General features: G+C 45.4%; 1 protein-coding gene across 21 annotated transcripts in view; it reads right to left on the bottom strand.

Annotated features, from left to right (window-relative positions):
• PARD3 (par-3 family cell polarity regulator) overlaps positions 1-14,689 on the bottom strand; it is a 709,408-nt gene that overhangs the window by 575,111 nt on the left and 119,608 nt on the right. For all 21 annotated transcript variants that reach the window (XM_017535377.2, XM_017535365.2, XM_017535373.2 and 18 more), the window contains exon 2: positions 2,778-2,879. In XM_017535377.2, the coding sequence (XP_017390866.1) occupies positions 2,778-2,879 (102 nt within the window). The remainder of the gene's footprint in view (positions 1-2,777; positions 2,880-14,689) is intronic.

The following is a 14,689-nucleotide window of genomic DNA, read 5'->3' as shown; positions in this document are numbered from 1 at the left end:
CTGGAGTTCAATGGTGTGATCTCGGCTCACTGCAACCTCCACCTTCCGGGTTCAAGTGATTCTCCTGCCGCAGCCTCCTGAGTAGCCGGAATTACAGGCATGTGCCACCACACCCAGCTAATTTTTTGTATCTTTAATAGAGACGGGGTTACCATGCCCGGCTAATTGTTTGTATCTTTAGTAGAGATGGGGTTTCACCATGTTGGCCAGGCTGGTCTCAAACTCCTGACCTTGTGATCCACCCACCTCGGCCTCCCAAAGTGCTGGGATTACAGGCATGAGCCACCACACCCAACCAGAGTTGTGCTATTTTTACATAGGAAATAATAGCAAGAGAAAGGAATAGAGAAACAGAGGGAGGAGAGAAAAACAAAACACAGAAAAAGATGTAAGAAGAAGGGAGGAAGCCACTGAGAGATCGATACATTAATTCATCCCTTTCTAATCTCCTGGTGGAGAAGGAACACCTGTTTAAATTCTTCATAAATCTCTGTAGTTGCCTTAAACACTGGAATTTAGCCACACAATAAATGAAAGATGGCACTCTTCACGTGGACTGCAGAAAAGGATTTGAGTTACCCTAAGCCTGGCTCACTGAAAAGCCCAAGAAGGAGAAATGGCACCAAGAAAAACAGCATCAAAACTTAAGACAGCAGGGAGTTCTGGGTTTGTTGACACAAGGTATTCCTCGCCCACAGGAGCCACCTGTGACGAACTCCACTACGACAGGTGCTAAGTGAATCTAATCTTCCGAATTTATACAATATTTGGCATTTGATGTTTTTTGTTTTACTTGAAATTTCAAGAAAACATTTACGACATGCCCCAACTCTCAGCCAGGCACGATGCTGTCAGGAATGCGCACCCATCTCGCAGCAGAGGACAAGAACAGCAGGCCGGGAAGTGAGGGCCAGGAATCAGAGGGAGCCCCAGTAGGACGCAGAGTGAGTGTCCGGTGACCTTACCATCTTCCGACCTTGTGATATAACCTGGCTGGCTGAATACCCTGTGCCACACAGCGAGGTTTTAGGAGACAGCCAACCAGGTCGTTGCCTCCGTACAACCATGCTGATGCATCTACACCTGTGGCTATGAGCCCTTCTGCAATTCCTTATAAGCCAAATACAAAAGGAGGGGCCAGATGGCTCCAGAAGCCTGCTCAAGTCTCCTCAGAACCATAAAGAATTTGCTGGGCTTGGCACAGTGGCTCACACCTGCAATCACAACACTTTGGGAGGCCGAGGTAGGAGGATCACTTGATCATGGGAGTTGAGATCAGCCTGAGCAACATAGCAAGATCCTGTCTCCACAAGTAATTTAGAAATTAGTGGGCATGGCTGGCTGCTCAGGAGGCTGAGGTGGGAGGCTCACATGAGCCTGGGAGGTGGAGGATGCAGTGAGCCGTGATCACACCACCGCACTCCAGCCTGGGCAACAGAGCAAGACCCTGTCTCCAAAAAGAACTTGCTGACTTCTACACACAGAGCCAAACATCCCGTCACGCATTCTCAAAATGCTGAACGTTCCTCCTCCCTCTCCTCCTCCTCTTCCTCATTCCTCTCAAGAGTACAGAAAAAAATGGAAGTGCAGTAGGTGGGTATGTCCAGGAGCCAAGCTCACAGACCACAGCAAAGACGGGGGAAGCACACACAGCACAGAGCACAGACAGAGAAAAGGCTGAGCTTCCTAACAGCCAGGCCCTGCATGGGAAGACACACTTACCCATCACACAGCAAGGCCCAGCTACCTGAGAGCCAGGCCCTGCATGGAGCAGATGCCCAAGACACACTTACCCATCACACAGCAAGGCCAAGCTGCCTGAGAGCCAGGCCCTGCATGGGAGGGCTGTCCAGGACACACTCGCCCATCACACAGCAAGGCCAAGCTGCCTGAGAGCCAGGCCCTGCATGGGAAGACACACTTACCCATCACACAGCAAGGCCCAGCTTCCTGAGAGCCAGGCCCTGCATGGAGCGGATGCCCAAGACACACTTACCCATCACACAGCAAGGCCCAGCTTCCTGAGAGCCGGGCCCTGCATGGAGTGGATGCCCAAGACACACTCGCCCATCACACAGCAAGGCCCAGCAACCTGAGAGCCAGGCCCTGCATGGGAGGGATGCCCAGCACACACTCATACATCACACAGCAAGGCCCAGCTTCCTGATAGCCAGGCCCTGCACGACGGGGCTGCCCGGAACACACTTGCCCATCACACAGCAAACCGAGCTTCCTAAGAGATGAGGGAGCTGCCCGGAACACATTCAGCCATCACACAAAAAGGCTGAGCTTCCTGAGAGATGAGGGAGCTGCCCGGGACACACGCGCCCATCACACAGGAACGCAGTGGGCTGCACAGGCTGCTGTCGGGACGGATCCTCTCTTGGCCAACACTGGGACCAGAACACAGAGCTGCTGCATACTGTGTGACACAGAGATGAAACGGACAGGCCCGAGTTGTCAAGAAAGGTGTTATGTTTGGTTAAGTTAAGGTGGAATAAGGCACAAAAATCTTTTTGTGATACTTCCATTGCAAAGCTGTAATTTTAAAACCCTAAAACTTAGTGTTAAGTCCCAGGTATCAAGAAAATCATTATACCTTGGTATTCAGGGCAGCGAAGAGTTGTGACACTTACTATAAAAGAAAATATGCTAGTGTGGGTGACTCAAACATAATTTAAAGTATATGTCTAAAACAGAAAGGAAGAGAATCGCACCCACTCCCCAGCTCTCAGAAACAATGCATCCAGAGCAGGTTCCCTGGGACTTGAACTTACTCTGTCTTTATCATCTGCTACATCACAGAGAATATCATCGAGGTCTAGTATTCCTCCATCTCCATGTTCCAAGCGATGCACCTGTATCCAGTAGTTTGGATCCTAAAGGAAAGAACAGAAACATTGATTGTAGCAAGTTAGCATCACCAAAAGGGAATCAGACATTTTAAACCATGATAACTTCCTGCCCATAAACAAGAATCGACCGTATCAACAATGCTGTAACTGATTTAGAATTCAGGCAGCACCCTCAGTTTGGTATTAGGTTACTGCTCCTTTTATGATGGAGTGACTCATATACACTCTTCCCTCTGCCTCTGATGCTGATACTCTATTACGATAGGAACTGCACAAACCAGCAATATGTACTGCATAAGAAATACTGATTTCTCTAAAGCATACTAGATTTCCTATTGCCCAATATATGAAATACTTATCAATTCACCCAATGCAATCTACAGAAATATTCTAAAGAGCAAACAGCATATATTATGTGTCTGAAGAATTCATATTTTTGCTCATCTGTAAAAAGTAGTGTGCACACCCTGGTGGCTCAAAGTGTTTCTTACAAACAGGTCTAAAGATAGGGACGCAGAAGGATGCTGACAAGACCATCGTGAACAAGGCGCTTCCTGTGTGGTTTGAGACTCCTTATAGAGAGGCAAAATCACACGTGTGTGCACGCGCGCACACACACACACACACACACACACACACACACACACGCCTAAACATACACACCGAAATTTGCAGTGGTTATCACTGCAGTGGAATTGGAGAGGAGGGAAAAAAGGGACATCATTTTAAATTTTATACACTTCTATCTGGTGAACACATATTTTAAAATCCTTAAAACACTGCTTTCAAATTATCTGAAGAAGGAACACAGTTGTGTGTTTCTGAACTTCCACATCACTCTCATGTACATATTCAAATGAAAATATACTAAATTGTATGTTTCACCATTCCCTACTGCATTCATTCTGCAACACAGAACTGCTATCCAAAAGTTCAAGGTAACCCTCCATTCTTCAAATCTAAAAGGTGATGTTCGACATAGTTCTTTCCTGAAGCAAAGCTTGGAAGAAGGAGGCAAACAATTAATGAGAGTTAAAATACAGATTCCTGGACCCTACTCCAGATGTACTAAGACCCTGGGGCAGGGGTGTGGGGAGAATCTATATTCTTTTCTTCTTTTGTTTGTTTTTGAGAATCTATATTCTTAAGAAGCTCTCCAAGTCCATTTCTAACAAAGCATACCCAAGAATCACGAAAACGGAACACTTATTTAAAAAATGCAGACTGACCAATCTTTGTCACTTTTTAACCGGTACAGCAAGAGCTCAGACCTTAATCCTCCAAGTTTTTAAACATCACCATTAAAACCATTATGCAAATAACCTAACTCCTCTGTACCTTCATCTGTCTGGACCTCTATGAAAGGAATCATTTATCTAGAACACCGAGAATAAGTTGGTACACACACACACACACACACACACACACACACACACACACCCCTTGGCATCCTCTTCATTTGTGGAACCTATTCTGACTGCACATGAATCCTAATGACAATGTCATCCAGGAGTCCTTGGGACACCTGCCACTGAGACGGCTCCAGAATTTGTCATCTCCAGATGTGTTGAGTCCCCAAAGAATGAAATTCCAAAACCTTTTACTAATGGTAAATGGTATTTCCTCTTCAAGGAAAATTGAAAGTCATTAATGTCCTGGGGGTGGATAAGGAAGAGGTGCCCCCTGGCCATTTAGAAAACCACATCCTGCCCACCTCTTCCCACCAAGCAAGCTCAAGGGTGGCCCAAAAAACTTAAATATCAACCATTTGTTTTGAAAATACTTCCACACACACACAAGCACGCTGACCGCCAAAATGTGAATTGTGACACCATTCTTTAAGCCTCATAACCCTGTTAACTCCCTCCAGATGAAATCATTATCTGCAGCCTTTACAACATTTGCAGCCACCCCTTGGAATTAAATCCCCACCTATGGACTTTCTCAACCTCGTAACTTCACCCTCAGAACTTGCTACATTTTCGCCTTTTCCCCAGCCCCTCTCTATTAGGCCCTGCACAATTCCATCCACCCACCGCCACCCCTGACTTCGTGCCCAAGGCCTCCGATGCCTGGATCCCACCTTACCCTCCAGGCAGACCCTGTCCATCCATCAAGACTTCCACAGGCATCCACTTCACCAAGAGCTCTTCCTGACCATCACACCCCCAAATCAGATCAGCAATCTAACTCCCGCCCACTGTTTCCTTGGTTAAGACAGAGTCTCGCTCTGTCATCCAAGCTGAAGTACAATGATGCAATCATAGCCCGCTGCAGCCTCCAGCTCCTGGGCTCAAGCAGTGCTCCCACCTCAGCCTCCCAAAGTGCTGGGATGTTAGGCATGAGCCACTGAGCCCAGCCTGTCCCACTGTTAATGTTCCTAAAAACTACAATCATATGGAAGATAGTAGTCAGGTGTCAAGTTTGAGTCTTTAAAGGCTGTGAATTATTTTTACACATGCAGCACAAAACCTTTCACTGACCCTACTTTACCTTCCAGTTATTATACCAATTCTTTGATCCTCTTGACAGCAAAATATTTTAAAGAATTGTCTATGCTTGCTTCGAGGGTGTCTCCTCCCATAACCCCATTCCAATCAGGCTTGCTCTTCCCCCACACTCCCAAAACCACCCAGCATATCCACAACGGCCTCCACAATGCTTAACCCAAGTCTGTTGTCTGTCCGCATCTTATTTGGTCTATCAGCAGAATGTGCTACCCCCTCTTCAAAATACTCTATAAACTTGGCTTATCATCCTCCAACTAACTGATCAAGGGTTTTCTAATTTTGAGAGTCAACTGTCGACTCCTGCCTCTGGAGGGGTCCTGACCCAACGCTCAGCTATGCCAAGCAGTCATGGTAACGTCATGCCAAGGCAAATACCAGGCTGCCACTTATTAAATGCCACTCCATAAAAATGTGCTGAATGGATATGACTTTTTGAAGATAACTCAGCAGGACAACAATAGTAACCCCAACAGAGCATGCTGCATTTAAAAAAGAATCATATAAAAATGACCTCCTCCCACTAGAGTTTATAAACCATGAAGGATATTTTTGCCACTGAAAAATACAAATCCTTAGAACAGTGGTCTCTTGGGAGATTTTCACTGGCAGCTTTCATAACATAATTCCCTCTCAATAAACAGAGGACTTGCTGTATTTTCAAGGGAAGAGTCAAATACCCAACAGAGAAAACGTTGGAGCATACTTATTAATTCCACTTTGCAGTAGTTTGCATTAAAAAGTTTAAAATAATAATGGTAGAAATCTTTGCTGTCCAGTCCATAGACACTTAGAAATGTAGCTGCACACAAAAAAAAAGCTGTGGTAAGGTGTGGCCTGGTGACTGATTCCTGTAATCCCAAAACTTTGGGAGGTCAAGGCATAGTGACCCACACGTTCAGTCCCAAGTAACTGAGAGACTGAGGCAGGAGGATCCCTTGAGCACAAGAGTACAAGGCCACAGTGAGCTATGACTGCACCACTGCACTACAGCCTGGGAAACACAGTGACACCCCATGTCTTAGGGGGAAGATAAAAGTTGTGATAAGCCACTTTCTATACTACCAATAAACACTAATTCTATAAAAATTTTATCAGTCATTGGGTTACTAAACATGATACAACATTCAATCAAAAAAGAAGAATGTTTCTCATTCAAGATATGTCCATTTAAAATAATGAGAGACTTAAACACTAACAATAATTGTATATTATGACAACCAAAAATCCACCATACACAGCAGTAAATGAGGAGAGGAGTTCATCCATTACACAGATGATCAAGCAGCAAATGACCTTGGGGGGCAAGGTTCCCGAGGATGGGTCCAAACCCACAGAAAAAACCTGGAGACAAAACCACATGAAGCATCGCTGCTCTTATTCAGAGGAACATGAGCTTGACCTGGCCTAATGCTAGAGAGAACATTTCCTAAGACTAAGTTAGAATGTAAGCAGAGGTGACCCTACAAGATGCAAGTTGCAAGGCATGCTGATGCCCACTCTGCCGCAGGATGTGGTAAGAGAAAACAGTGCAAAGTCCCAGCCTACCTGCAGGAAACCTCTCAGATTCTATAAGCAGCATCTTTATACTATGCAGCAAGTTAATGAACTTTTGTGAGTTATGACCTGTATAATGCATATTACCTGCCTGTGCAAATTTCAAGAAAAGTATCTGCAACTAGAAATAACACCCTACTTTTGCATTAATCATGGCATACCGCAACGGTCAATATCCTGCCTAACTTAAGACCAGAAAAAGATCACTGAAAAATCCATGTTGATTTAAAAAAAAAAAAAAAAATTGAGTACTTACTACATGCAAAGCATTGCATGAAGGCAAAGAAACCATCATCACCCAATGTCAGAAATTAAAATATATCTGACAGGTCAAGTGCAATGGCTCACACCTATAATCCCAGCACATTGGGAGACCAAGGCAGGCAGGTCACCCCAACATGATGAAACCCTGTCTCTATGAAAGATACAAAAATTAGCCAGCCGTGATGGCACACGCCTGTAGTCCCAGCTCCTCCTTCTTCTGTAGTCCCAGGAGAATCACTTGAACCCAGGAGGTGGAGGTTGCAGTAAGCTGAGATCACACCACTGCACTCCACCCTGGGCAACAGAGCGAAACTTTGTCTCAAAAATAAAATAAAATTTATCTGACAAAACATAAGTCATAAAAAAAAGAGGAAGCCCATGTGTTCAAAAAAAAACTACACCCAAAAAAAGAAAATGTTTTGTGAATTCAGGAAGGAAAGATCGCTCTTACTTGGAAAGCTCGGTTTATGGGGGGGTTTCAGCAGAATCGGCTCTTAACAAATGAGCAAACGGGAGGGCCAGGGCACAAGGGGAGGACCCTGAGCAGGGGAAAGGAGGGTGTGTGCAGAGGGAGGGGTGGCAGAGGTGATTCAGAACACTGTGAACACAAAGATAAAAATGAAAGGCTAAAAACATCGTATCAGGCAGATACGCTTTTATTTTTATTTCCTCCTGCAAGCCCACTGAAACCACAATACCTGCGAGGATTTTGTTGTTGCTGTTGTTGTTTTCCAAGCATAATCCCACGAAGACAAAGAGAACAGAGGGAAGTGAGGGAAACACAATTTTTGGAAGCTGGGAAGCAGATGGCCCAGAGGCGACACATTTTGCAGAACTGAGAAAGGAAACCCCAAGGAAACTGTGGGGAAAGCCAGGAAGCCGCATGACTTCCCCCGCAGAGCCTGTAAGAGGGTCTGGAATGGGAGAGCCAAGAATGTCAGAACACAGTGACACAGATGGGAAGAAGCCGGGCACGGGAGTTCACGCCTCCGTTCCCAGCATTTTGGGAGGCAGGGGCAGGGGGATCACTCAAGTCCAAGAGTTCCAGACCAGTCTGAGGAACACAGTGAGGCAGCATCTCTACAAAACACTGAAAAAAAATCAGCCAGGTGTGGCAATGTGCACCTGTGCCTATAGTCCAGCTACTTGGGAGGCTAAGGTGGAGGATCTCTTGAGCCCAGGAGTTCAAGGCTGCAGTGAGCTTGTCTCTTAAAATAATAAAACAATTTTGGCTGGGTGGGGTGACTTCTTCCTGTAATCCTAGCACTTTGGGAGACCGAGGCAAGTGGATCACTTGAAGTCAGGAGTTCTAAACCAGCCTGGCCAACATGGTGAAACCCTGTCTCTACTAAAGATACAAAAAAAATTAGCTGGGCAGACACCTGTAATCCCAGCTACTCAGGAGGCTGAGGCAGGAGAATCACTTGAACCAAGAGGTGGAAGCTGCAGTGAGCTGAGATTGCGCCACTGCACTCCAGCCTGGGCAAGAGGGCAACACTGCATCTCAAAACAATAATAATAAAACAATTTTAATGTTTTTTTAAAGAGAGAGAGCTGGGCATGGTAGTGATGCCTGTAGTCCCAGATACCTAGAAGGCTAAGATGGGAGGATCACTTGACCCTGGGAAGGTCGTGGCTGCAGTCAGCCACAACTGTGTCACTGCATTCCAGCCTGGGCATGGTGAGACCCTGTCTCAGAACAAGTAATAATAATAAATTCAAAAGATGGGAGGAAAAATAACGAGTCTGAAAGTCTAGGCAGCAATTAAAGCCCCCGCTTCCCAGTGTTTCCACACAGCACAGCGACAGCCCCTGCCAGCCCCTGGCAGTTCACTGCAGGCTCAGACAGCAGGTCCAGACTAGAGGAGGAACAATTACAGAGGTGCCTTGTTGAAAATGAGAGGAGATACGTCAACATTTATGTACTGACTGTAGAAAAATCCGGCCCTTTGCTTCCACCTGCTCCCAGAATGGCAGCCAGGGCTGATGCCCCCCAGACTAGAGGTGGGAAGATCTTTCCCTGGGCCTCTGTTCATCTAAAGAGAAAAGGCCGTGGGGAATCTGGCCCAGTCCAGGGACTCTCCAGTGAAGTGCACAGTGTAAGCGCCCTGGCCCGAACTCAAGGCTCTCAAGTTACCGTTAGTGCCTTAAGTCAGAGCCAACCATAGAGAGACAGGCTTTTAAGAACACCCCAAGGATGAAGAGAGAACAAAACAAATAATAAACACAACTTGAAAGAACCAGAGACTGTAGAAAAAGATGCTATTAAAAGTCCATCACGGATATCCTAAGAGAGGTCAGATGACAGTACATCCAGGCTGCAGAGGAAGATGAGAAGGGAGAAAAGCAAGAAAGGGAGAAATGTGCTGAGGGAGAATTTTTCTTTAAAAAAAGCATTTTGAAATTAAAATACAAAAAACGGGCCAGTCACAGTGGTTCATCCCTGTAAAAAAGATCCCAATGCTTTGGAGACCAAGGCAGGTGAACTACCTGATTCCAGGAGTTCAAGACCGGCCTGGGCAACACAGCAAGATCCCATCTGCACACACCAAAAAAAAAGGAAAGAAAAAAAGGAAAAGTAAACATAAGGCAGGTGTGGTGGTACGCACCTACAGTCCCAGTTACTCAGGAGGCCGTGGCAGGAAGAGTGCTTGTACCCAGGAGTTCAAGGCTATGATGAGCTATGACTGGGCCACTGCACTCTGGCCTGTATGACAGAGATGCTGTCTAAAAACATAAATAAAATGCAAAAAATGAAGAGCTTAATAGGAATGTTAAGAGAAGTTGAAAATATCTCCCCTAGGAAGTTGGGGGGGGAAAAAAAAAGACAAAGAAGATAAAATAGAAAGGCTACTAACAAAATTAGACCGGTCAAGTAAGTCAAGCAACTGAGTAACAGGAGTTCCAGAAAAACAGAATTGGAAAAACAGAAAAATAACCAAAAATAATTTCAAGTTAATTCCCCAAAATGACATGTCTCCATATTAAAAAGTTCCATAGAGACCCCAACACAACGTATGAAAGCAGACATACGCCAAGGCATATCACAGCACAAAAGAAAAACAGAAGACTGGGCTGGGTGTGGTGGCTCACACCTGTAATCCGGCACTTTGGAAGGCCAAGGCAGGTGGATCACCTGAGGTCAGGAGTTCGAGACTAGCCTGGACAACATCGTGAAACCCTGTCTCTACAAAAAATACAAAAATTAGCCAGGCACGGTGGCAGGCACCTATAATCCCAGCCACTGGGGAGGCTAAGGCAGGAGAATCGCTTGAACCCGGAGGGCGGAGGTTGCAGTGAGCTGAGATCGCACCACTGCACTCCAGCCTGGGTGACAGAGTGAGAGTCCATCTCAAAAAAAAGAAAAAGAAAAACAGAAGATTGGCAGGGGTTAGGGGAGGAGAACTTCCAGAAAATACAACAGGCCACAGTGAGAGAGAAGGAATCCAAGCAATACTGAAATCTAGATAATCATCTACCAGTGACTTCAAAATTCCTACAAGAATTTCCCATCCTAGAATTCTACATCTTGCCCAAATACCAGTAAAGTATTAAAGCAGAAAAAAGGTATTTCTTAGAAATGCAATGTTTTCAAAAGTATTACCCCCTTTGTCACTAGAAGATGTGTTCCAACAAAATAAGACAATAACCTGTGAATGAGAATGACACAGACAGCATATGAAAACAAGAGACATGGCCGGGTGCGGTGGCTCACGCCTGTAATCCCAGCACTTTGGGAGGCGGAGGCAGGCAGATCAACTGAGGTCGGGAGTTTGAGACCAGTCTGACCAACATGGAGAAGGCCCATCTCTACTAAAAATACAAAATTAGCCGGGTGTGGTGGCACATGCCTGTAATCTCAGCTACTCAGAGGCTGAGGCAGGAGAATCACTTGAACCCGGGAGGCAGAGGTTGCAGTGAGCCGAGATCGTGCCATTGTGCTCCAGTCTGGACAAGAGCGAAACTACGTATCAAAAAAACAAAAAGAAAGAAAGTAAACGGGAGCCATAACACAGAAAACAGCTCCTGGGATGATAGTGAAGGTGGATCCTAGATTCCAGGACATCAGCTGCAAACCAGAAGCAGAGTGACCAGTCCAGACACCCCACATGTGACCTCTTCAAGATGGCACTGAAAGAGTACCCACTGCAACTAAACACAGCAAGACACACTTTAACAACTGACTAAAGCTGAGGCTGATTAGTTACAAATTTACAGAAGGCCAACCAAAGGAAAAAACATTCCTGTTTCAGGGAAAGCACAAAAGTCGTGAAGGAAAGAAAAGGTAATCGAGGTATCATACGTGGTGCAGCTATAAGCATCTTTAATAATAAAAATAATGTGAACCTGGAATATTAATGAAATCTGTAACTAATTTGTAACAAAGCAGTCTAAAAAATATGTGTGTAAGAGCAAGGAGAAAGACACAAACACATACGAAGAAACAGAGATCCTAGAAGTGCCTATCTGTGAGTGGGGACACAGCACACACAGGTAGTGAAATAGGTTAAACCTTCCATGTTAAGTCAGTAGATGACAAAAAGAAAAAGGAAACGAGATATGCAATTTACATAAAAATATAAAAGTCAGTATCAAAAGAACCAGGTGCAAGAGCTGCAAAAGACAACCTCTCCCAAAGAAAGCTCTGCCCTTTTTCATGACAATCCTAGTAGTGCTATCTGAGCATGTGCACACATGTCAGGTTGAGAAACACAAAGACTGGAGAGAAACTATTTTGAAAAGTCCTTTAAACAATAACCACGGCTCACAGTTTACAGTCCAGCATCCACCAGCAAGATCAGCCACATGATAGTCACCTTACCAAGACAAATAAAGTCCTAGTTAGTGATATCATAAATAAAAACATGCCATTTTTTTTGTTTTATTTTTAAAAATGTCCCTCAGACATCTAAAATATTTCATTTTTAAGAGTCAATAAAAGAGCAAGCACGATCAGCAGGAATTATGCTTCTCTCTAGATTCTCTAGGTACGCAGTTCTCTAATTTAAACCAAAAACAAACATTTTTAGAATACATTCTGAAGTTCTGTTCTTCAAAGAAATGAATCTTTGAGCTGGACACAGTGGCACATGCCTGTGATCCCAGCACTTTGGGAGGCCGAGGCAGGCAGATCACCAAGTCAGGAGATCAAGACCAGCCTGGCAAATATGGTGAAACTCCATCTCTACTAAAAACACAAAAATTATCTGGGTATGGTGGCACATGCCTGTAATCCCAGCTACTCGGGAGGCTGAGGCAGGAGAATCGCTTAAACCAGGGAGTCAGAGGCTGCAGTGAGACGAGATTGCAGCACTGCACTCTAGCCTGGCAACAGATCGAGAATCCGTCTCAAAAAAAAAAAAAAAAAAAAATCTTTGGCGTTTCAAGACAGATACCATACATGCAATTCTGACTTTCCCTGATTTAATCAGCTCCATTTTTAAAGGGCAATTAGCCATATACAGTAGCTAACATCTGTAATTCCAGCACTTTGAGAGGCAAAGGCAGGAGGATTGCTTGAGCCCAGGATTTCGAGACCAACCTGGCCAATGTAGGGAGACCCCATCTCTACCAAGAACTTCTTTTTCTTGTTGTGGTTTTGGTTTTTTAATTAGCTGGGCATGGTGGTGTGTGCCTATAGCCCCAGCTACCCAGGAGGCTGAAGCAGGAGGATCACTTGAGCCCGAGAGGTAGAGGACACAGTGGGCTATGATTGCACCATCGCACTCCAGCCTGGGCAACAGGTTGAGACCCTGTCTCAGGAGGAAAAAAAAGCCTTTCTTTTCCTATAAACTGAAACATAGGGCCCATTTTCAATCTTGTTACAGGAACACTGCTAAACATTATTTAAATGTTTCTGTTGCCTTCTCAATTAAGGGAGAAGACACAGACAGTCAGACGTCATAGCTGATATTCAACAACAAAATAATGACCTGTATCCCCACAAGGGAGAGGCTAGTATCTCATGCTAAATACACTGCTCGGCCCCCACCTCTCCACTCCAAACCACACCCACCACCAATGCCAAAACCTCGGCACAACACAACGCAGAGCAAACCGCAGACCTGCTGCCTCCCTTGACAGGTAGACAGCTCCATGTATCCAATCAATCAAAAATGAGAATGGCGGCATGAAACCAGGTGAGGTCCAAGCTCCAAGAAATAACTCTGGCATTCTGTTTTATTAGAACGAATACATAATCTGTCATAGAGTCACATATTATTCGGTAACAGGGAAATCAGCCCATCGATGAGAGGAGGGGAGGGGAGGGGAGGAAAAAATGGTGTGTGCTGCTAAAACCAAGTTTGACATGACTTTTGTGCCAACACAAAGTCATGGGAGTCCCTCAACTCCTCCACCTTTCTACAGAAACTGAGGGCACGGCCTTAGACTAAGGCTGGCAAAGGACAGGGCGAGGCAAGAATGAGACAGCAGTCACCACTAGTTACATCTGTGCTGCCTTTTATCATTTTAAAAACTGCATTTATGTGCATTATCTCAGGTGCCAAGAGAGCTTATAATTCCTATTTTCAGATAGGAGAACTAAGGCTCAGAGAGCATAAATTGCTGGCAAGAGGTGACGATTCATAAATGCTGTCGGCCAGGACTCCGACCCAGGTCTGCTGACTCATTCATTCGCAAGTCCTTTCTCAGACTAACACTGACAGTTTCCAGTCTGAAGGGTCAGGGTTCCTTGTCTTCTTTGCACGGCCCCTCCTCCCAGCCTCTTCTCAACAGCTTCATTTGTTAATATAGTGCATAATTCCAGGCCAGGCGTGGTGGCCCAGGCCTGCAATCCCAGCACTCTGAGAGGCCATGGCCGACTGCTTGAGTTCCGGAGTCCTAGACCAGCCTGGGCAATATGGCAAGACCCTGTCTCTATAAAATACAAAAATCAAAAAAAAACAAAAAACCTTAGCCAGGCGTGGTGGCAGGTACCAGTCGTCCCAGCTACTCGGGAGGCTGAGGCATGAGGATCACTTGAGCCTGGAAGGTTGAGGCTGCTGTGAGCTATGATTGTACCACTCTCCTCCAGGCAGGATAAGAAAGTGAGACCTTGTCTCATAAATTAATTAAAATAAATAAAAGGTGAGGCCTACAAAATATTCCTTTTAATAAAAAGGGCCAGGTATGGTGGCCCATGCCTCTAATTCCAACACTTTGAGAGGAAGAGGCAGGAGGATCACTTGAGCCCAGGAGTTAAAGAGACCAGCCTAGGCAACACAGTGAGATCCTGTTTCTACAAAAAATTTTAAAAATCAGGGCTGGGCACAGTAGCTCATGCCTGTAATCCCAGCACTTTGGGGGGCCAAGGTGGGTAGATCACTTGAGGTCAGGAGTTTGAGACTAGCCTGGCCAACATGATGAAATCCCATCTATACTAAAAACACAAAAATTAGCCAGGTGTGGTGGCACACACCTGTGGTCCGAGCTAATCGGGACACTGCCGGGGGATAATTGCTTCAGCCCAGGAGGTCAAGGCTGCAGTAAGCAGTGATCGTGCCA

Source organism: Cebus imitator, unplaced genomic scaffold, assembly GCF_001604975.1.
Source record: "Cebus imitator isolate Cc_AM_T3 unplaced genomic scaffold, Cebus_imitator-1.0 Scaffold92, whole genome shotgun sequence".
In the NCBI taxonomy this organism is placed as follows: domain Eukaryota; kingdom Metazoa; phylum Chordata; class Mammalia; order Primates; family Cebidae; genus Cebus; species Cebus imitator.
The sequence above is the reverse complement of the archived record's forward strand: the minus strand, read 5'-3'. Positions and strand labels throughout refer to the sequence as shown.